The 27,949-nt window shown below is 46.9% G+C and overlaps 1 protein-coding gene across 1 annotated transcript in view; it reads left to right on the plus strand.

Moving 5' to 3' along the window:
• Positions 1-3,247: 3,247 nt before the first annotated feature.
• The window catches only part of KIF5A (kinesin family member 5A), a 30,866-nt gene continuing 6,164 nt past the window's right edge, over positions 3,248-27,949 (plus strand). Inside the window, exons 1-23 of the mRNA XM_082741933.1 lie at positions 3,248-3,673; positions 16,210-16,297; positions 16,408-16,481; positions 16,889-16,993; positions 17,235-17,283; positions 17,933-17,988; positions 18,231-18,318; positions 18,598-18,722; positions 19,213-19,317; positions 19,471-19,619; positions 19,726-19,874; positions 20,203-20,378; positions 21,249-21,317; positions 21,678-21,884; positions 22,182-22,328; positions 23,103-23,291; positions 23,660-23,777; positions 24,127-24,191; positions 24,283-24,392; positions 24,756-24,857; positions 25,583-25,643; positions 25,881-25,952; positions 26,117-26,221. Coding sequence (XP_082598059.1) covers positions 3,545-3,673; positions 16,210-16,297; positions 16,408-16,481; positions 16,889-16,993; positions 17,235-17,283; positions 17,933-17,988; positions 18,231-18,318; positions 18,598-18,722; positions 19,213-19,317; positions 19,471-19,619; positions 19,726-19,874; positions 20,203-20,378; positions 21,249-21,317; positions 21,678-21,884; positions 22,182-22,328; positions 23,103-23,291; positions 23,660-23,777; positions 24,127-24,191; positions 24,283-24,392; positions 24,756-24,857; positions 25,583-25,643; positions 25,881-25,952; positions 26,117-26,221 — 2,538 coding nt within the window. The 5' untranslated portion in view covers positions 3,248-3,544. The remainder of the gene's footprint in view (positions 3,674-16,209; positions 16,298-16,407; positions 16,482-16,888; positions 16,994-17,234; positions 17,284-17,932; positions 17,989-18,230; positions 18,319-18,597; positions 18,723-19,212; positions 19,318-19,470; positions 19,620-19,725; positions 19,875-20,202; positions 20,379-21,248; positions 21,318-21,677; positions 21,885-22,181; positions 22,329-23,102; positions 23,292-23,659; positions 23,778-24,126; positions 24,192-24,282; positions 24,393-24,755; positions 24,858-25,582; positions 25,644-25,880; positions 25,953-26,116; positions 26,222-27,949) is intronic.

Below are 27,949 nucleotides of genomic sequence, written 5' to 3' on the forward strand. Positions count from 1 at the left end.
CGACAACAACGCGCCTTGGGAGTTACTTCACACAACTTATTTTCTTTCATTTTTACATCAAGTCTATAAAAAATATCTTGTAATTCCTGTTTTTCAGGTGAATACGTATGGGCTTCCAGAAATTAAATGACTAGATAAAGATAATACAGCCTGTCGTGCTGTGGCACAGAAAGAACTTCAAAAACAGTAATTGCAAGTAAAATTTAGTAAGGGCTTAGTCATGTTAGGAATGAAAACGTTAAGTAATCTTCTAGAGTTAGAGCTATCAAATAAATATAGAGCACCTAGTTAAATTTGAATTTCAAAGAAATAACTAATAAGGTTTTTTTAGTATAATTATGCCCCATATCATATGTGGGACATACTAAGACAGACACACACACACACACACACATTATTAGCTTTTTAATCTGAAATTTAAATTTAATGGGGCATCTGTTTTTGTTTTTCAAATCCGGCACTCTTATTTCAAGCTCATAAGTAGGTAAGTGGTGACTGTATATCTGTTGGAACACCCTCTGTGCTCTTAACAACTGCACTAATAGTTTTCAGACTTCTGAATTACACAGTTCAATAAAATGAAAACAACAGCAACCCTAGGGCGCCTGGGTGGCTGATGATAAAGCCTGTGCCTTCAGCTCTGGTCTTGATCCCAGGACTCTGGGATCTAATCCCACCTGGGGCTCCCTGCTGAGCAGGGAGTCTGCTTCTCCCTCTGTGCCTTCCCTCCCCTGCTCATGCTCTCTTTCTCACTCTCAAATAAATAAAATCTTAAAAACAAAACAAACAAACAAACCCAGCAACCCTTTTTGAGGATGGACGTAGTACTGCTACCTTTAAATTTTGCCATCTAGGGGCGCCTGGGTGGCTCAGTGGGTTAAAGCCTCTGTCTTCGGCTCAGGTCATGATCCCAGGGTCCTGGGATCGAGCCCCACATCGGGCTCTTTGCTCAGCGAGGAGCCTGCTTCCTCCTCTCTCTCTCTGCCTGCCTCTCCGCCTACTTGTGATTTCTGTCAAATAAATAAATAAAAATTAAAAAAAAAAATTTTACCATCTAAGGGACGCCTGGGTGGCTCAGTTGGTTAAGCAGCTGCCTTCCGCTTGGGTCATGATCCCAGCGTCCTGGGATTGAGTCCCACATTGGGCTCCTTGCTTGGCAGGAAGCCTGCTTCTCCCTCTGCCTCCCTCTGCCAGTGCTCACTCTCTCTCTCTCTTTCTCTCTGACAAATAAATAAATAAAATCTTTTTTTTTTTTTTTGCCAACTAAGTGCATTAGAAAAAGAAAGCCTACTGTTTACTATAGCCATCATTTCTCACTAGAAAAGTAAGAAGGACATACTCTCAAGATTGAAAGACAATCTTTTGAAATTTAATAAATCTAGCTTTATGAAAAGCTTGCCGTATTGTGTATGGATGTTTTTTGTTTGTTTTTTATTTTTTGTTTTTGAGAGGAGGGAACACCCAGTAAGATTTTTTCCTTGACCCTCCATAGGCAAGATTTTTTCTTTTCTTTCTTAAGACAAGCATATTTTGAAAGTCCATTAGGGCTGCCACCCTGGAGCCCCTGGGGGCCTGAGTTTGGGATGTTTTCCATAATGTTTCCTGAGCTTGCAGGATGCTGCAACACTTAGAAATAGTGCCAGACCAAGTGACTGGAGAGATGCTTGCGTTCAGGAGTTTGGAACTCATTGTCATTCTATGCATACTCCCCTGGCTCCTCCCCAAGCCTCTATCCAGCTTCCTATAGAGTCTTACTGCCTTCCCAACCAGTTTTTTTCTTTTTTTAAGATTTTATTTATTTGACAGACAAAGATCACAAGCAGGCAGAGAGGCAGGCAGAGAGAGAGAGAGAGAGAGAGAGGGAGGGAGGAAGCTCCTTGCTGAGCAGAGCCAAAGGCAGAGGCTTAACCCACTGAGGGGTTAAGCACCCCTGCACCACTTCCCATCCAGTTTCTTATTCGGGACGAGTTTCCTTCACTTTCCTTAAAACTCAAGGTGGGTAAGAGGTATAGGCCCAATGTGTGGAAGCCCTCATCTGAGTTCTGAGTGGTTAGTTGTCTGGTCAGGCCACCATTCTCTCACTCTTGCCTCCAAGTGACCTTACACAATTGCTAGGCAGAACCTCCATCCCCTCCTCCCTTCTTCCATCATCATGCTTCTTCCCTTGGCCTAGAGCCTCAACTTCTGCAGTCCAACTCTCTATTAGCCAGCAGAGGCCTGTGACGTGAAGAAAAAAATCAATTTGGCCAGCTTCTGGGTGGTTCTGCCCAGGGTCTGCAGCAGGAGTCTGACCTGAGGGGAGGAAGGACAAAGAATCTCTAAGGCTTGGCTTTTTCTTTTCTTTTCATTTCTCTTCTTTTTTTTCTTTCTTTCCTTCTTTCTTTCTTTCTTTCTTTCTTTCTTTCTTTCTTTCTTTCTTTCTTTCTTTCTTTCTGCTAGGGAAGAGGGAGAAGCAAAATAAGCCCTGAGAAAGGGGCTGGGGTGTTGGGACTCTGTCCAATGGTAATTTGGACAGGAAACACACTTACGTAGGCGCTGAAACCTGTCTGAAACCTAAACCTAAATGCAGATGTCTCTCTCAAAGCCCCTGTGGCCTTCCCCATCCCCACCATTACTCCCCTTCACTGTTTTCTGACTCCCTTTCTCTTGCAAAATCTCCTGCCCACCTGCATCTGCAGCCCCGACCAGGCAAAATGAGAATTTTATCTGTGTCTGAATTCTGATAGCCCAGAATCCGAGTTTGCCTTCCTTCACATTGGGGACCTGGTGTGTATACTGGGGAGATGGTGCACCTTTGGACCTAAAAGGGGAAGGGAATTATAGCCTTTCTCCTGACACTGCTGGCAGCCGCCCTTGAAAGTTGAGTGGGTTGGGAATCCGTGTGAGGGGGTTGGGGATGGGGAATGAGAAGTGTGCTCTCAATTTGGAGAGGATGGTGACAGGGGCGGGGCGGGGGTGGGGGAGGAGGGTGTCCCGGAATAAAAGGGGTGGAAGCGCTGTCGGCTCTCTTCCCTATCCAGGCGACTGGCCCACCTCAGCCTGCTTACCCCTTCCAGAGGGGTGGAGTCCGAGGGAGGGGCAGGCCGTGGAGGTGGGAAGTGGGATGCGAAGAGGGACTTGGGTGGGGAAGGGGTGAGGGCGAGGTTAGCTAGGAGCGTCAGGGGTGGGGAAGAAGGCGAGAGGAACCGACAGGTGCCCCAGCGGGTGGAAGCCGAACGGGAGGCCCCCCGCGAAGGAAGCCCCGCCCGCCCCGCGGCCGCCGCCCCGCCCAGGCCCGCAGCGCGGCGCTGCAGCGCGAGGGGCGGAGAGGCAGAGCGCCGAGAGAGGACCAGACGCCCAGGTCGCCCGCATCCCCGTGCCGCAGGAGCGAGCAAGCGCGTCCCGGCCCCGCTCTCCAGCCCTCGCCCGGGCGCCCCACCTGCTTTCTCGGCTCCAGAGACCGAGCACCTGTCCTCCGCCTCGGCCCCGGCTGAGCACCCCTCCTCCGGAGCGCACACCCGCCCCTGCAGCACGAGAAGTGCCCAGCCCATCGCCGGCGACCACCATGGCGGAGACCAACAACGAGTGTAGCATCAAGGTGCTCTGCCGATTTCGGCCCCTGAACCAGGCCGAGATTCTGCGGGGAGACAAGTTCATCCCCATTTTCCAAGGGGACGACAGCGTTGTTATTGGGGTGAGTGTCGCCCCGGGAGGGAATTTCGGGGAGGGATCGGAAAGATGAATCTTCCCCGCCCCCGCCGAGTCTTCGCCCCTGGCTGTCACTCTGCGCCCCCTCCCCGCCGCTCAGCCTCCAACCTCTCCGCCGCAGCCCCTCCTCTCCCCTGCATCAGGATGGCTGGGTGTGGCCTGGCCTGGCGGGCGGCCAAGTCTCCGCAGAGTGGGAGGGGGCTACTTCCTCGCAGTCAGCGGACCAAACTCCCCTTTGCTGCTCGCTGCAGCGTCCCCACCCCTTAGAGCCAGTCCCGTGTTTTTCTGATGTTTTCCCTCTCCCCTAGGGAAAGCGCATCTTCCCTTTGTTATTGGCTCAGATCTCTACCCCGACCTCTCAGGACGGGAGGGGGTAGACTAGTGGATCGGCTAGATGGGAGGTGGGCAGTCCAGGGTCTCTGCGGGAGGAGGTATGAATGAGAGTGGGCTCTCCATCAACCCCTGAAGTAGTCACAGCCTAGACTTGGGCTGAGGGCACAGGTCTGATGAAGGGTTTTCTGGGAAAGAAATGCATTGATGCCACACCCAGTCTGGGAAGGAGGCTCTGGGGTCCTAAGGAAATGTCTGCCTTTCCCTCCCAGGTACAGTAGGAAGAGGCTTCAGACACCCCAGTTTCCCCTAACAAATAAAAATAACCAAATCATGGGACGCCTGGGTGGCTCAGTTGGTTGAGCAGCTGCCTTCGGCTCGGGTCATGATCCCAGCGTCCTGGGATTGAGTCCCGCATCGGGCTCCTTGCTCGGGAGGGAGCCTGCTTCTCCCTCTGCCTCTGCCTGCCATTCTGTCTGCCTGTGCTGGCTCTCTCCGCCCCCCCCCCCCCTAAATAAATAAAATCTTTTAAAAAAATTTAAAAAATAACCAAATCCTGAGGTTTTAATAGGTACTTGCTTATTCATCCTTCCTTTTGATGATCTAGTAAAAAGTATCAAGCTGCTTCTACCTCATCATGATAGCTCTACCCACGAGGAGATCTTATTAAGAAGGGGAACTAGTATATACTGTGTGTTTATTACTGGACATGTATTATTTAATCTCAAAACAACACTCTCTGAAGTAGGTATTAATATTTCCATTTTACAGATGAGGAAATTGAGGCCCAAAGAAGTTGAATGACTTTCTCAAGGTCACCCTGTTAATTCATGGATCTGAACCTAAATCTCTAACTCCAAAGCTCATGGCTTTTCCTTTATATCACACTGCCTCTGCTGATTTCTCTTCTCGACCATTATCTGTGATAGCCCAAAGGGAATTCTTCACCCACCCCTCCTTTTCCAGTTTGGTAGGGATTGTTAGGCTATAGGGTGAAAGGACCTGAGGTTGAGTCCTATAGGGCTTGAGGGGTGCTGGCCAGGAAACTGTAGCCAATTTGAGAAGGGAGCAGCACATATGATGGTTGTCCTCAAGGTCAGGGGCACTGTTTATATATCTTTGGTCCATAGTGCTTGACATAAGGCATGCCTATTAAACGAATGAAGGAAAGATGAGGAGGGAGCATGGGCCTCCGAATCAATGAGAATGGGACTTTGTGTAAACATGCCTTAAGAAGAGCCTGCTTACATGTCCCATCCCTAAGGGCCCCAGTCTGTCACTGTGCTGAGCTCTCACCCACAGAACTCAAATGGGTGCTTCTGCCTTCTGTGGGTGCTTACATATGTGCATGTTCGCCGCATCTAGAGGACCCCTGTCTCTTTTGGCCTCAAGGACCTTAGGCCTTATACCCTGGTCAGTGTCACCTGGCTAAAATAATCAGTCCTGGGGGCTCCTCTCCAAGTAGTCCGGACAGCAAGCATTAGCTGTGAGAATTGGAGCTTGAGGTTCCCCTGACATACGAAGGCTGAGAAACAGGAGGGAGATGGTCATAGGGGAGCACATCCACAAAAGGCTTCTACTTTGAAGCCTAGTTTCCTTGGTTTAGTTCTTTCAGGTAAGTCTGAACAAACTCCTTTAGGTTCTCAGGCCATCCTGGTGTGATGGGCATGGGGCATGGGGTGATGTTGGGAGAAGGAGTGGTGGTATTGATCTGTCCAGTTGGTGAAACAGGAGAGACACCATAGAAGGGGGAGAGGGAGAGAGAGGCAGAGAGGCCCAGGTCCCCCTGCCAGTTCAGATTCTATCTTAGTTCCACAGCTGGTCCTTCCTTGCCTGTCTTGCCTGATATTTGCGGGGCTGCACCTTTGTCTCTCTGTGTATCTTCCTTTGCCCCAGCCCTTCCTGTCAATCTCTCCAGCTGAGAGAGATGCTTGTGGGGGGCCATTTTGTCTCAGGCAGTGTCCTTGGAACTTGCCTTCCCAGCCTGACTGTTCATTGCTCATTTGGAAAGAGGAGGGCTCTAGGAGAAGGGATTTGGAGGCAACCCTTGAGGGTACCGTAAAGAGAAGGAAATCTCCTACCCCTTCTCCTCTTTCCTCCTCCCGTTCCCTTTGGGGCCCAGCATCTGAGGAATTAATGGAGAAAGCTGCGTCAGGAAGGTGAGGGAAGAGGGAAGGGGCAGACAATAGTCTCTCCAAACCTAGCCCCTGCTCCTTTCTCTGGTGGCTCTCCTCTCTGCCTCTGCAGCACTGCGGCTACCCCAGGGCTTCAGAGTCTCAGATGTTCCTGGGCTTTTTCTGCCTGGCAGAGGGTAGGAGAATAAGCTGGAAAGACAGCTCTTTCAACCTCATCCCTCCCGAACTCCTCTGACTTCTCCCAGGAATCTGGGGGATGGGGTTTAGCCAAAGTTAATGGCCTGAGTCATAGTGGAGGGGTGTCTGGGTTACTGTCTGTGTGCTGTGTACCTTGTTTTGCTCTTATGTCACTTAGAATCCAGAGTGACTTTTTCACTGTATGCATATAAGTGTCTCTCGGCCCTGGTCTTGTGGGCAGAGTGCCCAGGTGCCTGCTGTCTGGGTTGCTACTTCTCTACCAGACATGGGAGGGATGACAGTGAGGGAAGACCCATACATTCTCTCCCCCTTTCCCAGTTCCTCTCCTTCATTCATTCAAGTGTCCACTATTCTTCCTCCCTCAGATCTCCTAATGGGTTAGCAGGTTCTTGAGCAGGCAAAAATCCAGGCCTGTCAAATACTTCATTAGGAAAAGCTAGGTTGGGACCTGCAGGATTACTGGACCAGAGTCAATATTGTGTGGGGTGGCGCAGGATTCCTTTGAAAACTGAAGAGGGGGAGTAGGTCTCCCTTTAGCTTTGGGGGAGTCTCATAAAGGAAAACAGAGAGTATATACCATGGCCAGTGTCTCTCTAGCATTACCATGGCAACAATCCCCAGGGGTGTCACCATGGAAATCAGGCCTGGTGCTCAGAAGTTCAGCCTCTACCAAGTGCTTTGCTGAGGGTTGAAAAGGTTGGTCATCTTGGGACCCTGGTCTTTGGCCTTCCCATTAGCTTTAGTCAGCTAGCATAATGGAAAACTACCGAAAGGTGCTGGGAAGCACAAATGGACAAGGGAACAACAAGGAGGCTTGGGGTGGGTTCAGGGAGACTGGAGCCCTGGGCTGCAGGACACTGAAAGGGAGCTCTCTGGAGAAGGCTATGAGGAGGGCTTAGATTGCGGTGGGTGGAAGGGGGACTGGATCTCAGGGGATGTTCCTCAAAGGTGGTGTGTCTCCCTTAGTGTTTCTAATGAAACTGGTCTTCCAGTCTCTGACGTTGGCATGGTGGGGAGGGGGCTCCTGGGAGAGAATGGGTGGGAGAACTGCAGGCTTCTGAAGATGGGGTTGAGGTTGAAAAAAGGGAGTGATGGAGGGCTCCAGTTCTGTCAGAAAACATTTGGAGAAATGTCCAAATGGGGGTGGAGTCATGTGGAAAAAGCCACGAGAAGGATTTGACACCATGTTCAGTGTTCAGGCACTTCAGTCCTTGGATTACTGTGGCACTGTGGATCTGGATTCAGATTGCTTGGGTTTGAGACTGTGTGCTACCATTTCTCAGGTGTGTGTCTGTGGGCAAGCTACCTTACCTCTCTGAACCTCAGTCTCCACAGGTATAAAATGGTATAACAATAGTACCTTCTAGAATTGCTGTGAACATTAACTGAGATAATGCATATAAATTGCTTAGCACAGTGACAGGTGTGTAATAAACTCCTGGTAAGAGTTAGATGTTATTATTATTTCTAATATATGCTGTCTCTCCATAAGCTAGCCTTTGATACACTGGGAAGGAGTTAACCTTTCCCCTTCTTACTGGTTGTTTAATCCAAACACCCAGGGTTCTAATATCTTCTTACTGTCTTCCTCCATCAATGTCTGTGTTTTTGACAAATATTTATGAAGGACATCCTGTGGGCCAAGGACTGTGCTTGATGTTGGAGATTTACAGGGAATCCCTGCCTTCAAGAAACTCTTGGTCTACGTGGTGATACAGACTATAGAGTGGTCTGGGCAGAGGCCCAGGAGGGGCATCAGAAAGAGCTTAAAAAAAAAAAGTGGCTTTTGTAATCTATACACACACAGATTCTAGTAGGAAATCTCCTACAATATCTGACAGTCCAACTCAAAGTAATTGTGTGTCATGAGAAATAAATAAATAATGGTGATATTTCCCCTGTGAGCAGTCTAGAGGCAGAAAAAGTAGAAAACCACTGGTCTAGTTACTCTCATCAAAAGATCTGATGAACAAATTCATCTTGAGTATAATCAATGGAAAATTAAAAAGAAATTCACAATTTAACAGAAATAAAAATAAAAAAGATGAAATAACAAACTAGATAGAGCTGGAATTTAAGGACCTAGTTAAGAGTCAGGAAGTGGTAGCAGGACTTTCCAGAACCTCTGAAATTATCATCTGTGTCTGTAGCTTTCCATGGTCATGAGTTTACGAAGTTAACCCATTTTTAGTTCTTGGGTATCTTTTATCCTCACAGTACTGAGAATACCCTTTTACTCTCTCTGGTCTCTTCTTTCTCCCCAGTCTAGGCTGAGTTCCTCAGGCCAGAATTGCCTTCAGCACTTGGAGAGCGCCCTCCATCTTAATGCCTCCTGAGGCTTCTCTGGAATCCTACCGCTGGGAATGTTTGTGAGAGAGAGAGGAGGAGAAAGACCAAGGGAAAGGCAGAGAAGGAGTTGGTGCCCATGTTCCCAGAAGGGAAGAAGGGAGGGGCAAAGTTGGCTTGAGAGTTATATTTAGTCCCCTTTGGCTGCATTCCTGGCTTCAAGAAGCATAGATAGACATCACTGGTGGAGAAGAGGCGGGAGTCATTGGGCTGAGATAGACGTGTTTTGTTTGTTTCTGTTTCTTGGCCACTGGATGGAGGCAACACTGAGTTAGATTACAATTCAAGAATCAAGTTTCAACAAAAAATAAATTAATCAAATTTAAAAAGAAAGGTATTACCACTGAGGAGGACAGGTATCAATACCACTTTAAAGCTCTTTTCTTCTAACACTGTGTGATTTTATTCTATGTAAGAAAGATATTGTTTTTTATAATGCAGTATAATGATGAACCGTTCAGATAACAAGGATGAAAAATTCACAAAAGCCCTATGAATACCTCATAAACTCACTCAAACCTTTAAAAAAATCAAGGTAGATTTTAATTTTTATTTATCTTTATTATTTTTATTTTTTTTAAAGATTTTATTTGTTTGACAGACAGAGATCACAGGTAGGCAGAGAGGCAGGCAGAGAGAGAGGGGGAAGCAGCTCCCTGCTGAGGAGAGAGCCCTATGTGGGCTCGATCCCAGGACCCTGGGATCATGACTTGTGCTGAAGACAAGAGGCTTAACCCACTGAGCCACCCAGGCACCCCTCAAAGTAGATTTAAAAAAAAATACTATTAAACATAGCCCGATAACAATACTAGTATGTTTTAACTGTTGACAAAATTAGAAACAAAGAGAAACTAAAAATCACTCAAATTGCTACCACCCCAAGAAAAACACTGTTAACAATTTAATATATTTGTTTCCACTGAGTTTTTGTTGCATATATATATATAAATTTTAATAAAAGTATATAATGAACTATATATTGTTTTGTAGGTTAGCTCTCTCACTAATATAATACCATTACTATTTACCATTACTAAATATTATGTAATTTTATGTATTTTAAAAAATGTTTAATTTTTGCATGTCTTAACATGCACATGTGACAAAATTCAAATTATATATAGAAATGTATACGATGAATAATAAGCCTCTTCCCTACTTTTCTTTTGTAGCCATCCAGTTCCCCTTTCAGAAGGCAGCCATTTCACCAGTTTCTTATGGGTCTTTCTAAAAGCATACCATATATTTATAAGCAATTACATATATATGTTCATATATTAATTTTTTTTTCAATTTACTTTAAGCAATCTCTATACCTAATGTGGGGTTTGAACTCATAATCTCCAGATCAAGAGTCACATGCTCTTCTCACCGAGCCAGCCAGATGCCTGGCATATACTCTTTTTTTTTTTTTTTTTTTTAAGAAGAATGGTGGCATAGTGTACATACTGTTTTGTACCTTGCTTTTTTTTTTTTTAAACTTAACATTGAGTCTAGGAGAGTCTTCCTTATCAGCACATGAAGATATATCTCATTCTATTTAACAACTGTGTAGTTTGTTGTAGGGATATGACATAATTTATTTAACCAGGTCCCTATTGATGGACTTTTAGGATTATCCTAATAAGTTGCTATTACAAACAATTGAATGACCCTGTGTGTGTGTGTGTGTGTGTGTGTGTGTGTGTGTGTGTGTATTGCATATGTCTGTAAGATACATTTTTAGAAGTTGAGGTCTTAAAGTATATGCACTTAAAAATTTAAGAACTGGTTCCAAACTGCCTCTCATGGAGTTGCCCCGTGTTTATATATGCCCTCTCCAATGCAATGAATTGTCAAAATATTTTATTTTGCCCACTTGTATAGATTAAAATGGTATTTCATAGTTTTAGTATGCATTTCTCTTATTAATAATGAGGTTGTGCATCAACCAGCCATTTTTAAGTGCCATTATAACATCATTTTATGATGTTCTATTTTATGAGAGCACTGAGGTATACTTTACATACATTGAGTGCACAAATCTTATGCAAACAATTTGATGAATTTTATAACATATTTCGACACCTGTGTAACCACTACCCAGATAGAAATTTGGAGTATTTTCATCACTCCTGAAAGTTCCCTTTTGCCTCCACCTCTCAATATGACTCCAGGCATCCACCATTTTGAGTTCTGTCACTAGCTAAATTTTGTCCTTTCTTGAATTTCATACAAAGGGGATAATACAGTATGTGCTCTCTTGTGTTTGAGTTCTTTTACTATCACACTTTTGAGATTTATTGATGTTCTATTATGACATCATTTTAAAAAAATATTTTATTTATTTGACAGAGAGAAAACACAACTAGGCAGAGAGGCAGGCAGAGAGAGAGGGGGAAGCAGGCTCCCTGCAGAGTAGAGAGCCCAATGTGGGGCTCAATCCCAAGACCCTGGGATCATGACCTGAGCCAAAGGCAGAGGCTTTAACCCACTGAGCCACCCAGGCTCCCCATGACATCATTTTATTTTATTTTATCTTATTTTATTTCTTTAAGTAGGCCCCATACCTACTTGGAGCCCAATGAGGGCTTGATCTCATAATCCTGAGATTGAGACCTGAGCTGAAATCAGGAGTCAGACATGTAACTGACTGAGCCACCTAGGTGCCTCTATTATGACATAATTTTAAATAGCAATAAAGAATAAAAATATACACATGCCATTATTTAATCAATTCCTTATGTTAATCTGTCCTCTAAATATTATTCCTTTCAGTTGTTTTCAATTTATTATAAGACAGTGTGATAATAAACATTCTTGTAACTAAATATTTGCTACAAATATTTTCATGGTATAAATTCTTAGAACATCTGAATCAACAGATATGTGCAATTCACGACTTTTGATTATGTATTATGAATTGCTCCCATAAAAGTTGTATGGATTTACTCTCCTAGTAGAAAAGGATGAAGGTGCTTATTTCAAGGAAATTATACTTTCTTGAATGCTTATCTACATTGGGTATTCCAATTAAGTTTGTGTTTTTCAGTTTGATAAGTGACGAACAACATTACTGTTTTAGTTTGAATTTGTGTTTATTTTTCTGTTGTTAGTACCTAGCTCTTGTCAACTTTTTTTTCTGTTGAGGTTTATCTTTTTTGTTACTAATTTATGAAAGTTCTTTATATGCTAAGAATGAAAAACTTAAAATTTTTAAAAACTTAAAATTTCTTATTTAAAAATTACACATTTTCATTTCTGAAGTGTTTTGTGTGTGTGTGGTTTTTTGTTTGTTTTGTTTTTGTTTTTTTAGTTTATTTATTTAAGTAATCTCTGCACCCAGTGTGGGGCTTAAACTCACAACCTGGAGATCAAGAGTTACATGTTCTTCCAACCAAACCAGTCAGGTGCCCTTAATTTCAGAAAAGTCTTCAATCTAAAAAAAAGAAGAGAAACTCCTAAAATTCCACTGTCCAAGGGTAACTACCATTAACATGTTTCTTTTTTTTTTGCTAAAGGTTTTATTTATTTGAGAGAGAGACAAAGAGAGCTTGAGCAGAGGGAGGGGCAGAGGATGAGGGAGAGGGGACAAGCAGACTCCTTGCTGAGCACAGAACCTGACACAGGAGGCTTGAGGTGGCGCTTGATCTTAGGACCCTGAGATCATGACCTGAGCTGAAGTCAGACAATTAACCAACTGAGGTACCCAGATACCCCTTACCTTGTTTTTCTAAGCAAGGTGTACATAGGTACATACACATTTTTTTGTAGAAATGGAATCATCTTTTACTTACTTTTTGTACTTGTTTTTTTTTTTTTTAAGTTTTATTTATTTATTTATTTGACAGACAGAGATCACAAGTAGGCAGAGAGGCAGGCACAGAGAAAGGAGGAAGCAGGCTCCCCGCTGAGCAGAGAGCCTGATATGGAGCTTGATCCCAGGATCCTGAGACCATGACTTGAGCCGAAGGCAGAGGCTTTAACCCACTAAGCCACCCAGGCGCCCCTTTGTGCTTGTTTTTTTTCACTGCATACTATTTTATGTATTTATTTTTTGCATACTATTTTTTATTAACAGTATTTTGTATATACCTTGTCATGTGATTACATATTTTTCTATAACATCATCTATAATATTTTACTATTTTATTTTATTTTATTTATTTTTTTTTTTAAAAGATTTTATTTATTTATCAGAGAGAGAGAGAGGGAGAAAGCGAGCACAGGCAGACAGAATGGCAGGCAGAGGCAGAGGGAGAAGCAGGCTCCCTGCCGAGCAAGGAGCCCGATGTGGGACTCGATCCCAGGACGCTGGGATCATGACCTGAGCCGAAGGCAGCTGCTTAACCAACTGAGCCACCCAGGCGTCCCAATATTTTACTATTTTAATTTAAAGGCAATATATTATCATTGTAAAACATTTAAAGATCACAGAAAAAATGTTGCAAGCCTGTTATTCTGCCCTTCTGTGATAATCACCATTAGCAGGTCTGCAGAAAGTCTTCCATGTCTTTCTTTTTAAGGCTATTCTGTCCATGTGCTTCAAAAAAATATATAATCACATTACATACACTGTTTTTATTTTTTTACTCACTTGAGCTTGAACATGTCAATATATGTAAACCAACCTCACTCATTTTAAGGGGAATAGAATTTGGAGGTATCATAACAAACATCTTGTTGATGGATGTTTGAATTTTTTCTAGTTTTACTTTAATACAATGTGCTACACTGAACATCCTTCTACATAAATATTTAAGTGCTTAAGTAAGTGTTGTAAAATGAATTCCTAACACTGGAATCCCTGATATAGAGTACAAACAGTATGGACATTTAAATATTTAATAGAATTGTCCTCCAGAGGGGCTTGATAAGTTTACAGTACTCCCTTCATTGTAGACAGCATCTTCACAACCTATTTCTCTTTGAGGATTCTGGTTTGGGGGCTTCAAACGCTTTCACCAAAGAGAGATCAGGTAAATATTTCAGGTAGATTTTCCCCCCATATGCCAGACTTTTCAAATCTTTTAAATATTAAAAGATATATTTATTAATTTTCCCTCATGCAAAGAAGAAAAAAGAAACAAAATAACACACTACTGTCCCACTCTCTGTGACATTAAGAAGTAAAAGCTTTTTTTTTTTTAAAGATTTTATTTATTTATTTGACAGAGAGAGATCACAGTAGACAGAGAGGCAGGCAGAGAGAGAGAGAGAGGGAAGCAGGCTCCCTGCTGAGCAGAGAGCCCGATGCGGGACTCGATCCCAGGACCCTGAGATCATGACCTTAGCCGAAGGCAGCGGCTTAACCACTGAGCCACCCAGGCACCCAAGAAGTAAAAGCTTTTAAAAATAAAACACTTGTGGGGTGCCTGGGTGGCTCAGTGGGTTAAAGCCTCTGCCTTCGGCTCAGGTCATGATCCCAGGGTTCTGGGATCGAGCCCCACATCGGGCTCTCTGCTCGGCAGGGAGCCTACTTCCTCCTCTCTCACTCTCTGCCTGCCTCTCTGGCTACTTGTGATCTCGCTCTCTGTCAAATAAATAAATAAAATCTTAAAAAAAAATAAAACACTTGTACATGTTTTGAAGATATAAACAATCCTGACGCACCGACTGGCTCAGTCAGAGGAGCATGCAAGTCTTGATTTCAGGGTTGTGAGGTTGAGCCCCACACTGGGTGTAGAGATTACTAATAAAATTAAATAAGAGGTTTTTTTTTTTTTTTAAAGATTTTATGTATTTATTTGAGAGAGAGAGAGATCACAAGTAGGCAGAGAGGCAGGCAGAGGTGGGGGAAGCAGGCTTCCCACTGAGAAGAGAACCTGATATGGGGTTCAATCCCAGGACCCTGAGATCATGACCCAAGCTGAAGGCAGAGGTCTAACCCACTGAGCCAACCAGGTGCCCCCGAAATTTAAAAAATTAAAAAAAAAAAATATATATATATATATATGTAATCCAGGATACAAAATGAAAAAATAAAAGACTTGCCTCTCCTCAAAGTAACCACTGTTAACATTTTTGTCTAGAAAATTCATCTAGAAAAAAATTCTATGTATAGATGGAATATTGTGAATAGTCCTAGAGCCGCTGTCTCTGGTTCTGGCCATTAAAAGTTTTATGACTTTCCTTAATTAGTTAAAACATGTCTCCCAAACTCTGGTGACCATCACCTTAGAGTTTTACATTTCAGCTGGATAAAGATGGGCTCTGTAGTAAAACAATTTGACAACTAAGTCAGTAGGTTCTTTATACTGAAAGGCAGGAAAACACCACTGAGAAATTCGTCGCTTGTGATGGAGAACAAGCATAGTCCCATTTAATCTTTTTTTTTTTAAAGATTTTATTTATTTATTTGACAGAGAGAGATCACAAGTAGGCAGAGAGGCAGGCAGAGAAAGAGAGAGGAGGAAGTAGGCTCCCTGCTGAGCAAAGAGCCCGATTGATCCCAGGACCCTGGGATCATTACCTGAGCCGAAGGCAGAAGCTTAAGCCACTGAGCCACCCAGGTGCTCTCCCATTTAATCTTACCAGAGATTTTCCCTTTAGTATCCTTAGAGAGTGAATACATTTTTTGGCTCCCCAGGTTGTAAATATTCTGTATCTGTAACATCGTGTCAGCATTCATGATCTGTAACATACCACCTAAATGAAACAAAGTACTTGTCGGTCTGTGATTTGTTTCAGTTTCTCTTTATTTGAAGTTGGTTCCTTAAAAGGAAACCCACGATTCTGATTTCATATATTTCTTTCACAGAGAGAGAACTTGTGCTAATGTTTGTACAACAGCTCAGCAGCTTGCTATGTGTAGATTTCATTTATGTAATAGGCAACACACTATACATATGTCCCTAACTTGGCGTCTGTCACTTAGTTGCAGCTTGAAGATCCTTCCTTATCAGGACATATGGATCTGGATCTATTGAGGATGATATTTTTAAACCTAGAGGTAGATTTTTAATGTGTTTAAAGATTTTATTTATTTATTTGTCAGAAACAGAGACCAAGAGCTGTGGGGTGGGAGGGGGGCGGCAGGCAGAGGGAGAAGCAGGCTCCCCACTGAGCAAGCAACCGGATGTGGGGCTTGATCCCAGGACGCTGGGATCCTGATCTGAGCTGAAGGCTGACACTTAACCAATGGAGCCATCCAGGCATCCCTAGATTTTTAATGTTAATGAATTGTTTTTCACTCTCCATGGCCTGTGGACCTACTGTCTTTACCTGTTAGGTTTCCCAGGGAGGGGCCTGGAGTGGTGGAGTGCTAAATCATCACACCAAGACTGAGATCCCCTCACACAGTCTCATGCTGTGACACTTTTCAATGGCACTCTCTAGCACATGGGAACAGCTCCTGCTGTCAGCACTAACTTTTGCTCCTCTTTCTCTAGTCCGGGTCATCCCCCCAAAACCACCCGTGGATACAGATGGCTGAAAAACAGGGACCTTCTCAGGCTAATGGAAGGGAGCCGTGGTATTTCTTCTCCCTCACATCCTGACTGCCGATGTCTGCCATGTTTTATTCCCATTCTAGGGGAAGCCATATGTCTTTGACCGTGTGTTCCCCCCAAACACGACTCAGGAGCAAGTTTATCATGCATGTGCCATGCAGATTGTCAAAGGTAACATGTATTATCTTTGTAAGATATATTTTTAGAATGTATGTTTTCAGGTTTGCCATTCCTTACTCCACTTCTTTCCACCAGTGCTCTTTCTCTGCTGTCTCTTCCAGATGTCCTTGCTGGCTACAATGGCACCATTTTTGCTTATGGACAGACATCCTCAGGGAAAACACATACCATGGAGGTAGGGTTCTGACTTCCATGAGGGGTGAGGAGCTGGGAGTGTTAATGGGAGGCCCAGGAATCTCGGTAGGGCAAGACCTAGGAATCAAGCTTGCTTGGTCTGGAGGATGAGTGGAGGGGCAGGATGATAGTGGAAGTGTACTGAAATCCCCTCAGCCTGCTGCAGTTTTCCATCCTTTCCACTACTCTAGTTTTCTTCTTTTGATTTGGAAAAGCAGCTGCCATAAAAGTCCAGAGGGCCACTCAGGTCTGTCATTGTTCGAGTTAAAGGTAGACATGGCAGTGACTGCCTCCTACCTCAAGATGGTCTTCTTACCCACTCTGACCTCTGGGTTCACCTGCATACTTCTTGAGTTGTCTCATTCTTTCTGAGTCTCAGCCTCATTCTGGAATACCCTTCCTCCCCAGGGAAAGCTTCATGACCCCCAGCTGATGGGAATCATTCCTCGAATTGCCCGAGACATCTTCAACCACATCTACTCCATGGATGAGAACCTTGAGTTCCACATCAAGGTGATCATGGCATGACAGCTGGGCATCCTCAAATAGGGCCTGGGAGGGGAAGAACTAGTTCGAACCCACTGAGTACCTGGGCAGCCCAACTTACTTTCTGCTCTGGTTACTTCAGTTCTTCTCTGCTAAGATATTCTCATCTGCTCTTTCTCCCCTCCACCTACCATTTGAGCAGGTCATAGTCACATGAGATCCCTGGGTCAGATTTAAGATAGGTCCTCTTCACTTTCTCCCTGACCAGGTTTCTTACTTTGAGATTTACCTGGACAAAATTCGCGACCTTCTGGATGGTGAGTGGTGTTTAACCCAACTGGGCAGGTGGGGGTGTGAGGAGGGCAAGGAAAAGAAAGATCACATTGCTTTTGTGCAGAGGACACACACACACACACACACACACACTCATACTCATGTCCCTTGCCTCCATTCCCCAAAGTTTCCAAAAGTGAAAAGGGTCAGAAGATGAGTGTGGACAACCAGGCCTATATAGAAATGGCCTGAGACCAGCTGGAACCTTGAGGCTAGAATCCTGGAAGAGAAGAAACTAAGCTTTCAGTGTGTGCAGAGAATTAAAACTTCACGGGGAAGTCTTTCTCCTTTATTTTTATTTCTGTTTTTTAGCATTTATTTATTTATTTGTTTATTTATTTATTTATCTGAGAGAGCAAGCAAGCATGAGTGGTGGTGGGAGTGGGGGAGGAGCAGAGGGAGAGGGACAAGCAGACTTCTCACTGAGCACAGAGAGCCCGACGCAGGGCTCAATCTCATGACTGTGAGATCATGACCTGAGCCAAAATTAAGAGATGGACTCTTAACCGACTGAGCCACCCAGACACCCCTACATTTTTTCATCCAGAAGAAACTACTGTCTCAGCAGGCTGCAGGGTACAGGGTTGGGGGAAGGACTGCGGGCCTTGCTTACCCTGCATTGTCTTGATTCAGTGACCAAGACAAATCTGTCTGTGCATGAGGACAAGAATCGGGTGCCATTTGTCAAGGTGAGAGTGGGGACGGGTCATCTGGGCGGGGGTCACTGTCCTGAGAGTGGGGGCATGGCAGGAGGGTAGACCAGAGACCCGGAAGTTGGAAGGCAGATGTCTTGGAGAAGTGAGATGTGCCAAGTGCTAGGGAAAGTCTGAGGGTTTGGAAAAGACAGTTTTGAAAGGTCGTCTGGTCAGCATGCAGGTTATACAATCTGCAGATCAACATTCGTGGGTCACTGTCCATTCGCCTCCTGCAGGGTTGTACCGAACGCTTTGTGTCCAGTCCCGAGGAGATTTTAGATGTGATTGATGAGGGGAAATCAAATCGTCATGTGGCTGTCACCAGTGAGTGGGGATCTACGGGGCTCTTGAGTCTGGGAGTTTGCTACTCCACTGCGTCCCTGGGGCTGAGGGACTGGAAGGGAGCAAGGACGGACTGTGTCCTCCAGAAGAAGGGGCCCCTCTTGGATGTGCGACCCAGCTGCCTGGGAGGTGCAGTGGCAGGGCTGGTCCTAGCAGGTGCCCTCTGTCTCCGGGTGGGCCAGCGGTCAGGTGAGACTGGGGGCTTCGGGCTTCAGCTCCACAGGTATCGGTATAGGGACTGCCTCTGCCTTGGCCCTGCAGACATGAACGAGCACAGCTCTCGGAGCCACAGCATCTTCCTCATCAACATCAAGCAGGAGAACATGGAGACGGAGCAGAAGCTCAGTGGGAAGCTGTATCTTGTGGACCTGGCGGGGAGTGAGAAGGTTGGGGACCTGGCGGTGGGGTGGGCAGGGGAGGAGGTCTGGGGACTTGGTTTCATCAAAATAACTTTTTCTTTAGGATATAATTCACATACCATAAAGTTTCACCATTTTGAAATATATAGCTCCATGGGTTTTAGGATTCTTGGAAGGTTGTGCACCCATCACCACTAATTCTAGAGCATTTTCATCACCTGTTAGCAGTCATTCCCTATTCGCCTCTCCCCTAGCCCCTGGCAATCACTAATCTACTTTTTGTTTCTGTGGATTTGCCTTTTCTGGACATTTCCTATAAATGGGGTAGTACAATACGTGGGCGGGAAGGGGTGGCTTTGGCACGAGGGTTAGGGTAATAGAGGAAGGGCCTTGTCTGTTCTCTTCCCCTGTCCCCTCCCGTCCTTGGACTGAATCCTCCTGAGTGGAGAAGAGGCTGTGAGAGCCCTCTCTTCCCCTGCAGCTCTCGTGACATGCTCCTTCCTTAATGCTCTGGTAGGTCAGCAAGACCGGAGCAGAGGGGGCTGTGCTTGATGAGGCAAAGAACATCAACAAGTCACTGTCAGCCCTTGGGAACGTGATCTCCGCGCTGGCTGAAGGCACAGTGAGTGTCCCTTAGGCCTTGTCCCATCTTCTTCTACTGCCGCCATCTCATCATGCTTGATCCATGGGGTGTGCAATCCCTTGTCAGCATCACTGTCCTTTCTGATTTCCTTGTTGAATATTTTTCTGATTCATGATCTCCCTCCTCCCCCAGAAAAGCTATGTCCCATATCGTGACAGCAAAATGACACGAATTCTCCAGGACTCTCTGGGAGGAAACTGCCGGACGACTATGTTCATCTGCTGCTCACCGTCCAGCTACAATGACGCAGAGACCAAGTCCACCCTGATGTTCGGGCAGCGGTCAGTGGCAGGGTCCCCACCCCTGAACCAGCCCCTGTTGCTCTCTCACCCCTCCGTGTCACACCAGCCTTCATGGAGGTCTAAGCTCCTTGTTCTCCTCCCCCAGGGCAAAGACCATTAAGAACACTGCCTCAGTGAATCTGGAGCTGACTGCTGAGCAGTGGAAGAAGAAATATGAGAAGGAGAAGGAGAAGACAAAGGCTCAGAAGGAGACAATTGCCAAGCTAGAGGCTGAGCTCAGCCGGTGGCGCAATGGTTAGAGAGGGTTCCAGCTGGTGTGAGAGGCGGCAGGAGGAGGAGGCTGAAGGGGCCAGAGGGGCCCTGTCTGGTGTGGGGCTTCAGGGCGGGCCAACCTCCAAGGAGGGTTGCGTCTCTGGAGGGGTGCAGTCCAGCGGTGATGAGGGAAGGGGAGAGGGGGCTGATGGCAGCCCTTATCCCACCACCCCCCAGAAAAGGTTGGCAGTGCATGCACTTGGCAACAGAGATGGAGACCTGCCCGGAGGTCTCAGTGTTGAGGATGGAGGCAGGAAGGAGTCCTGAAGGATCTTCTCCCATCCCTGTCCTTGTTCTGCCCCTTGGCCAGGAGAGAATGTTCCTGAGACGGAGCGCCTGGCTGGGGACGATGCGGCCCTGGGAACTGAGCTCTGTGAGGAGACGCCTGTGAATGACAACTCTTCCATTGTGGTGCGCATCGCCCCTGAGGAGCGGCAGAAATATGAGGAGGAGATCCGCCGCCTCTATAAGCAGCTCGATGACAAGGTGAGGATGCCCAGGGCACAGGGGGCAGCCAGTGGCATGAGAAGTGAGGGATGAAGGAATTCACTTGTACTGCCTCTTTTTTAAAAATTTTTAAGAGGGACATATGCTTGTTATTGAACATGTGGAATGTCACCCTGAGTAACATTTAGAACTATTGAATCACTGCATCGTTCACCTTAAACTAATATAACACTGTGTGTTAACTATCCCAGAATTAAAATTGAACTTAATAAAAATTATATTAAGAAATTTAGAAGATGATTAAAAATATACAGAAGAAAATTTAAGTCCTCCATCATCCCACCATTCAGAGATAGTGCCTTTAGCATTCTGCTTTTCTCCACACAGAGAGCATGAATTGAGATACACTGTATATGTAATTTTGCATCTGATTCCTTCATTCCACATCGTATAAGGAACAATTTCCCACTTTGTTACCAATTCCTTACAGAAGTATTTTATTTTAAATGGCTACCTAACCGTCCATTTATCGAAATGCATCAAACTGTTAATTACAGGGCTTCTAGTCTTCTCTGTTTTTAGTAACGTGTTTTTGCTTTTGAGTGATTTGATTAATGTGGAGCACTAAAGTGGGATTTCTAGGTTAGAGGATATGCGCTTTAACCTAAAGGCTCTTGCGGTGTATTGTCAAGGTTATACCACCTTCTAGGGAGAAAGGAATTTGAAAGTGAGGACAGGAATGAGGCAAGAGACTGAGGGAAAAACTTCTTTATAGGATATGGGGTTTCTAACTCAAAGCCTGAACTGTCTGGAGCTTTGTCAGGATCCTTCCTCTGCCCACACCCCCGTAAGTCCTGACTAGACAGAGCAGATTCCCTTCACCCCACCATTCCCCCTTGCCTCCAACAGGATGATGAGATCAACCAGCAGAGTCAGCTCATAGAGAAGCTTAAGCAGCAGATGCTGGACCAGGAAGAGGTAATGGGAAGGAGGACCAGACATGAGAGGAGGGCAGTGTGTTCCCCAAAAGGCATAAAAGACCTTTTACAACCAGATGGAAGAAGAACTTGGTCACCCCCCACCCCCAAACTATCCAAGTCTCAGGACTTAACTGGGACTGTGTGTAAAACACAGGTTTGGGAGTGTGGGTGTTTCTTCCTTCTGTGATGCCTACAGACCTCTTGCTCTCACTTTGACCCTTGCCCCTCTCCTTGAGCTCTGCCTTCCAGGCTTACGGGGCAGAGAAGCCCCGTCTGGGGCAGTGCTCTTGGCTTCCCCTGACCAGGGGGCCAGTCACTGGTGGCAGACCTCCTCACGTGCCTTGCCTCTTGCTCCCAGCTGCTGGTGTCCACTCGGGGAGACAATGAGAAGGTCCAGCGGGAGCTGAGCCACCTGCAGTCGGAGAATGATGCTGCTAAGGAGGAGGTGAAGGAGGTGCTGCAGGCCCTGGAGGAGCTGGCCGTGAACTATGACCAGAAGTCCCAGGAGGTGGAGGAGAAGAGCCAGCAGAACCAGCTGCTGGTGGATGAGCTGTCTCAGAAGGTGGTGAGTGGTTGACTGGGGTCCAGACGCCCCCGGCCTCCAGAACACCACCAGGGACCTCTGTATATGGGGGGTACATCACACTCATGCCTTTGCCCCACTGTGCAGTGTGCAAGGGGACCCTCTACCGCCTTGTCACCACCCTTTGCCCTCCTGACCCCTATCTCTTCCAGACCCTTTGGCAGGGCCTGTGTTCTCTCTGTAGCCATTTTTGGGGTCACATCTGAGATGGAGGCTCCGCCTGGGCTAGGGAGGGGAGTGGGAAGATGGCCATGGGGTGACGTGAGGGGCTGTCCCCAGGCCACCATGCTGGCTCTGGAGTCTGAGTTGCAGCGGCTACAAGAGGTCAGTGGACACCAGCGGAAACGAATTGCAGAGGTGCTGAACGGGCTGATGAAGGACCTGAGTGAGTTCAGTGTCATCGTGGGCAACGGGGAGATTAAGCTGGTGAGTGGGACTGGAGGCAGCAGTCTTGTTCTGGTCATTCTTGCCCTGGGCACTGGTGGGAGAGGCAGCGGGGCACCAGGCCCTCAGGGATACTGAGGAAGGTGGGCCAAAGAGCCAGGAAACACGCCTTTAAATTAGACCCGGGAAAACATATAGACTTTTGCATAGACTCTGCTGTAAATACACCTTCTAGAGGGTGCTGAATAAAGAGGCCACGGAGGGGCGCCTGGGTGGCTCAGTCGTTAGGTGTCTGCCTTCAGCTCAGGTCACGATCCCAGGATACTGGGATCGAGCCCCACATCAGGCTCCCTGCTTTATGGGAAGCCTGCTTCTTCCTCTCCGACTCCCCCTGCTTGTGTTCCCTCTTCCACTGTATCTGTCAAATAAATGAAATCTTTAAAAAATAATTAAAATAATTAAAAAAGAGGCCCTGGAGATGGGCATATGATAACGGGTGTTAGGGGTGAGGCCCAGAGCTGGGAATGAGATATGCAAGTCCATGGCCGTGCCCATCGAGCAGATCAGTGCGACTCCAAATCACTTTGCTCTATAAGATGGAAGAGGGCGACTGTCAGAACTGGATCTTTAAGTGCAGGGAGAAGGATTTAGTATGAAATGTCAGGTGATAGCCTCTGAAAGTTGTTTGGAAAATACGGGTGCCACCCAAGTCTCCATGTGGGAGGGCGTACGCGGGGGTGGGCTGGATCCCTGGGAATGGAAAAAGGCTTCCCTGCAGCCCAGAAGCACCTCTTCCTGTCCTCTCCCACCCTGCAGCCAGTGGAGATCAGCGGAGCCATCGAGGAGGAGTTCACAGTGGCCCGACTCTACATCAGCAAAATCAAGTCGGAAGTCAAGTCAGTGGTCAAGCGTTGCCGGCAGCTGGAGAACCTGCAGGTCGAATGTCACCGCAAGATGGAGGTGACTGGGCGGGAACTCTCATCCTGCCAGCTCCTCATCTCCCAGGTGAGCACCGGGCACTGAGAGCCTTTGCATACTGTGGGAAGGAGGACGGTTCTGCGGCTATGGGATAAGACTCCCCGCAGCCACCCTTCATGTCAAGGGCCTAGGGTCAGCCAAAGTCCAGAACAGAAGGGCCTGGGCTAGCCGGAGAGGGGCCGGGCAGGGGAAGGGAAGGTTCAGAGGGGGTACCACCCTCTGAGCTGATGGGGTCTCAAGGAAGGGGCTTTAAAGAAATGGCCCATGGCCCACTGTCTACAGGCCGGTGCAGCATAAGGGGGGGCCCTGGGAGAAGAGCTGCAGAGGTCAGTGTTGCCCAGCTGTGTCCTTGACTCCATCCCTCTTCTTCCCCTCCCCAACCCTCCCCCCACTAGCACGAGGCCAAGATCCGCTCACTTACAGAATATATGCAGAGTGTGGAGCTAAAGAAGCGGCACCTGGAAGAGTCCTATGACTCCCTGAGCGATGAGCTGGCCAAGCTCCAGGCCCAGGGTGAGGCCTTCTTCAACCTCTAAACCAAGCATCCTGGGACCTGAGATCCCAGAGCGGGGCAGGGAGGAAAAGGCATGAACACCAAAATACACCTCCTAACAGCACGGTCATCCCACGCATGAGATTGAGACCATGGAAGCTTGGGCCCATAGCTTATTGTACACGAGCCATAAACCCTCCAGGGACCTCTTTCCCTGCTGTATCAAACTGCACTGTCCTAACCCAGCACATCCTCAGGGGTCCACACTGGGTCACTGTCCCCTGTCCTGCCTGGAACTCTGGTCACAAAGTGGAGTTCTTTCCAGAGGAGGTGGGTGCTAAGTAAGCTGCTCTCCCGTCTTTCCCTCAGAAACTGTGCATGAAGTGGCCCTAAAGGACAAGGAGCCGGACACCCAGGATGCAGATGATGTGAAGGTGAGTGGGGAAGGGGCAGGGCGCAGCTGGGGCCCTCTCCCATCTGGTGCCTGGGAGTCTGGCTTTGAGCGTGGGATGGGGGTCTTCGCAGAAGGCCCTGGAGGTGCAGCTGGAGAGTCACCGGGAGGCCCATCACCGGCAGCTGGCCCGGCTCCGGGACGAGATCAACGAGAAGCAGAAGACCATTGATGAGCTCAAAGAGTAAGAGTCGCCCCCGGCCGGCTCTGGCCTCTAGGCTCCCTCTTGGCCCGGGGTCTGGCTTATTCATTTCCATGGGCCACTTCCCCCCACAACCATGCCACAACTTTGCAGCCGAACTCCAGGAGGCACAGCAGTGAGGACTAGTTCTTCTCCTTGAGCTCTTATGATTAGATAGCCCACGGCTCCTCACGCTGTTGTGGAAGCCAAGGCCTGCATCTCCTTCTGCTAATCCGAAGGTAGAAGCGTCCCTCAGTCCTAACCAGACCTACTTGTACCAGAAGGAAACGTTTGCAGGGCTGGTCTTCCCTTTCCCTCTCATTAATAACCTTTTTGTTCTCTCCCACACCTCCTTGCCCTCGGCAGCCTGAATCAGAAGCTGCAGTTAGAGCTAGAGAAGCTCCAGGCCGACTACGAGAAGCTGAAGAATGAAGAACACGAGAAGAGCAGCAAGCTCCAGGAGCTGACGTGAGTGTTGGCCCAGCCCGCTACTCACACCTGCAGAGCCGGGTGCCATGCGCGTGAGAAACGGTGGCCCCCGGCCGGCAAATGCCTCGGAAGAATCATCAGATGGTGTGGGGAAGGACACCCCCCCAAAAAAAAGACGTTCAGAGATTACCTCTATTGAATATTAGCTGCCCTGGCCTGGAAAGATGTGGGTGATGTTCTGCTAAGGGTGAAAAGCAGGCTGCAAAACAGTATGAATGGTACGATCACATACAATTTTTGTGGGATATACCTGCATAGAAGTGAGTGCAGAAAGACAAACATCAGAATGTTAATGGTGGTTTGATCTGTACGTAGTCAGATTATGGGCTTTTTTTTTTTTTTAAGATTTTTATTTATTTATTTGACAGACAGATCACAAGTAGGCAGAGAGGCAGGCAGAGAGAGAGTAGGAAGCAGGCTCCCTGCTGAGCAGAGAGCCCAATGCAGGGCTTGATCCCAGGACCCTGGGATCATGACCTGAGCTGAAGGCAGAGGCTTTAACCCACTGAGCCACCCAGGTGCCCCAAATTATGGGCTTTTTATGAAACTCATCATACTTTCTTTTTCTTTTCTAATTTCTGCACAGCAAACATGGGTAACTTGTATAATTAGTTACAACAGAGTCTGGATCAAGGGAGTGGAGAGGGAGGAGAGAGGGAGGACGGGAAGTCCTGAGGGACTCTTGTGTTTTCTTCTTGCCCCAGATTTCTGTATGAGCGACATGAACAGTCCAAGCAGGACCTCAAGGGTCTGGAGGAGACAGTTGTGAGTGGTTTCCCTCTGGGCCAAGTTAACAGGGTGAGGTGGGGGCTTCATTTCTTTCCCTGACTTCTCCATAACCCCTTTCCTTACACAGAGTCAGTCTGTGGCATAATCAGGACATATCCTTTCCTAAAGGATCAGTGACTCACCTGCCCAGATAGACTGATGGTTCCTATAGTTTGGGAGCCAAGAGGCTAACCTGGGATTTGGCTATCCCCAATCTGTCATCATTCTTTCCAGGCCCGGGAACTCCAGACCCTCCACAACCTTCGCAAGCTGTTCGTTCAAGACGTCACGACTCGAGTCAAGAAAGTGAGTTCCATCCTTGGAAACTTCCCAGCCCCCATACTGTCCCCTGCCCACAGCTTTCTCCAACCCCTGTGGCTGCCAGTGGAGCTGGCTTGGATGGATGTGGGTGAGACCTTTCTGACCTTGGGACAGCCACATCTCCCCCCCCGACCCCCGTCTTTCATCAGAGTGCAGAAATGGAGCCCGAGGACAGTGGGGGGATTCACTCCCAAAAGCAGAAGATTTCCTTTCTTGAGAACAACCTGGAACAGCTTACAAAGGTTCACAAACAGGTAAGAGTAGGGGACAGGGTGAAGAGAACTCTTGAGGCCAGGTGCCTGGGAGACCCAAATCCTTCAAGGTCCCTCGGATTTAGGAAAATGGACTTTTGCATGTTTTCCTTCCTTTTCCGTTTTATTTTTCCTGCTGATCCCTTCCTTATCCATTTTTGGTTCCACTTTTGCCCTGGTCTTTGTTCCATCCCTGTTCTCCCCTCTCAAAGCTACCAACCTGCCCCCGTTCAAAGGGGAAAATGCCCCAGGCCTCTGGATTTGGAGGGAGAGGTTGAAACTGGTAGATGTTTCAGAAGTACGGGCCTGTAACTACAGACGAGGGGTACTGGTCAGAGACGAGGAACAAGCCAGGGAAGTGGGGCTTTCTGTCATAGAGAGAACTCCATCTGCCCAGGCCTGGGGCAGGCAGGCGGGGTAATTAATTTAAAAAGGTGTCCTCCAGATGGCACAACCAGCCCCTCGCAGGGGCTGGTTGGAACCCATTGTATTAAGTTGCTGCCTCTCTGTCCCCCTCCTTGCTGCTGTGGCTCCTTAGGTGGCTGACTGGGTTTCAAAGGTATGGGGTGGGGAAGTGGAAGGGGCAGTGCAAAGGAGTCAGGACAGGAAATGTTTGGTGAGTACAGGGCAGGAACACCCTCGCCAGCACCGAATATCTGAGCCTTGAGGACAGGTGCCCCAATGTGTCAACCGGCTCTTCTAACTGACACATGAAATAAACCCTGATCTATACTTCATGCCCTTTCTTTCAATCCCACCTGGACATTTGATTTAGACTCATCTTCTCACTAAACTGGAGCTTAAATTTCTCAGCGCAATGCCCAGCATATTTAACAAATACTTGGTACTTTTTCTTTTTAAACATATATAATGGGAGGGGGAAAATCCCAGAACTGTGGCCCAGTGATAATCTGCAGGGTATATTTATTTTATTTGGGCCTGCATAGGGCTGCACTACCATCTTTCCCCCCTTGCTCATTATACATACAGCAGTATAACAATGTAACAACATTCCGGAAAAGTTGAAAGTTCAGGGAAGAAACATTTGTAATCTGTTCTGCCATCCTCTTCTCCTTTCTGTGTTCACTTTCCTTCCCTGTCCAAATGTGTGTCATGTTGCTTGTTTTTCCCCAATATTTTTAGTGTGGTAAAATACACATAAAATTTGCCACCAGAACGATCTTTAAGTTCAGTGGTATTAAATGCATTCCTACTTTTGTGTGACTCCCCCACCGTCCTTCCCCACCCCTGTCGTCTTGTAAAACCGCCACCTCTATAACCACTACGCAGTAACTCCCATTCCCCCTCCCTCCCAGTCCCTGGCAACCTCCATTCTTCTTTTGTTCTCTACGAGTCTGACTCCTCAAAGTACCTCCTATAAGTGGAAGCCTGCAGGGTTTGTCCTGGCCTATTGCAGTAGCATCACACCCTCCAGGCTTAGTTTCCTTTTTCCTCACTGAAGCCACTGCTTCTCTCTGTGCGAAGTCACAAACACCAAAAACAACTCACCTCGATGATGGAGGACTCCTCACAATGTCCTACTTCAGCAGACACAAGACTAGATAGGGAAATGAGGGAGATGTAGAAACTTACACAGAATCTTAAATAGCCAGGCCTTGAGCCCTATTCCTAACTAAGCTGGACTCTTGTCACAGCAAACCATTGTTTATAATCTTTAAGTTGCCCAAAGTGGAAGGGGCACAGACTTATTTCCAAGCTCTGTCTTTTCTC

Source organism: Mustela nivalis (genome assembly GCF_964662115.1).
Source record: "Mustela nivalis genome assembly, chromosome: 7".
Lineage (NCBI taxonomy): Eukaryota > Metazoa > Chordata > Mammalia > Carnivora > Mustelidae > Mustela > Mustela nivalis.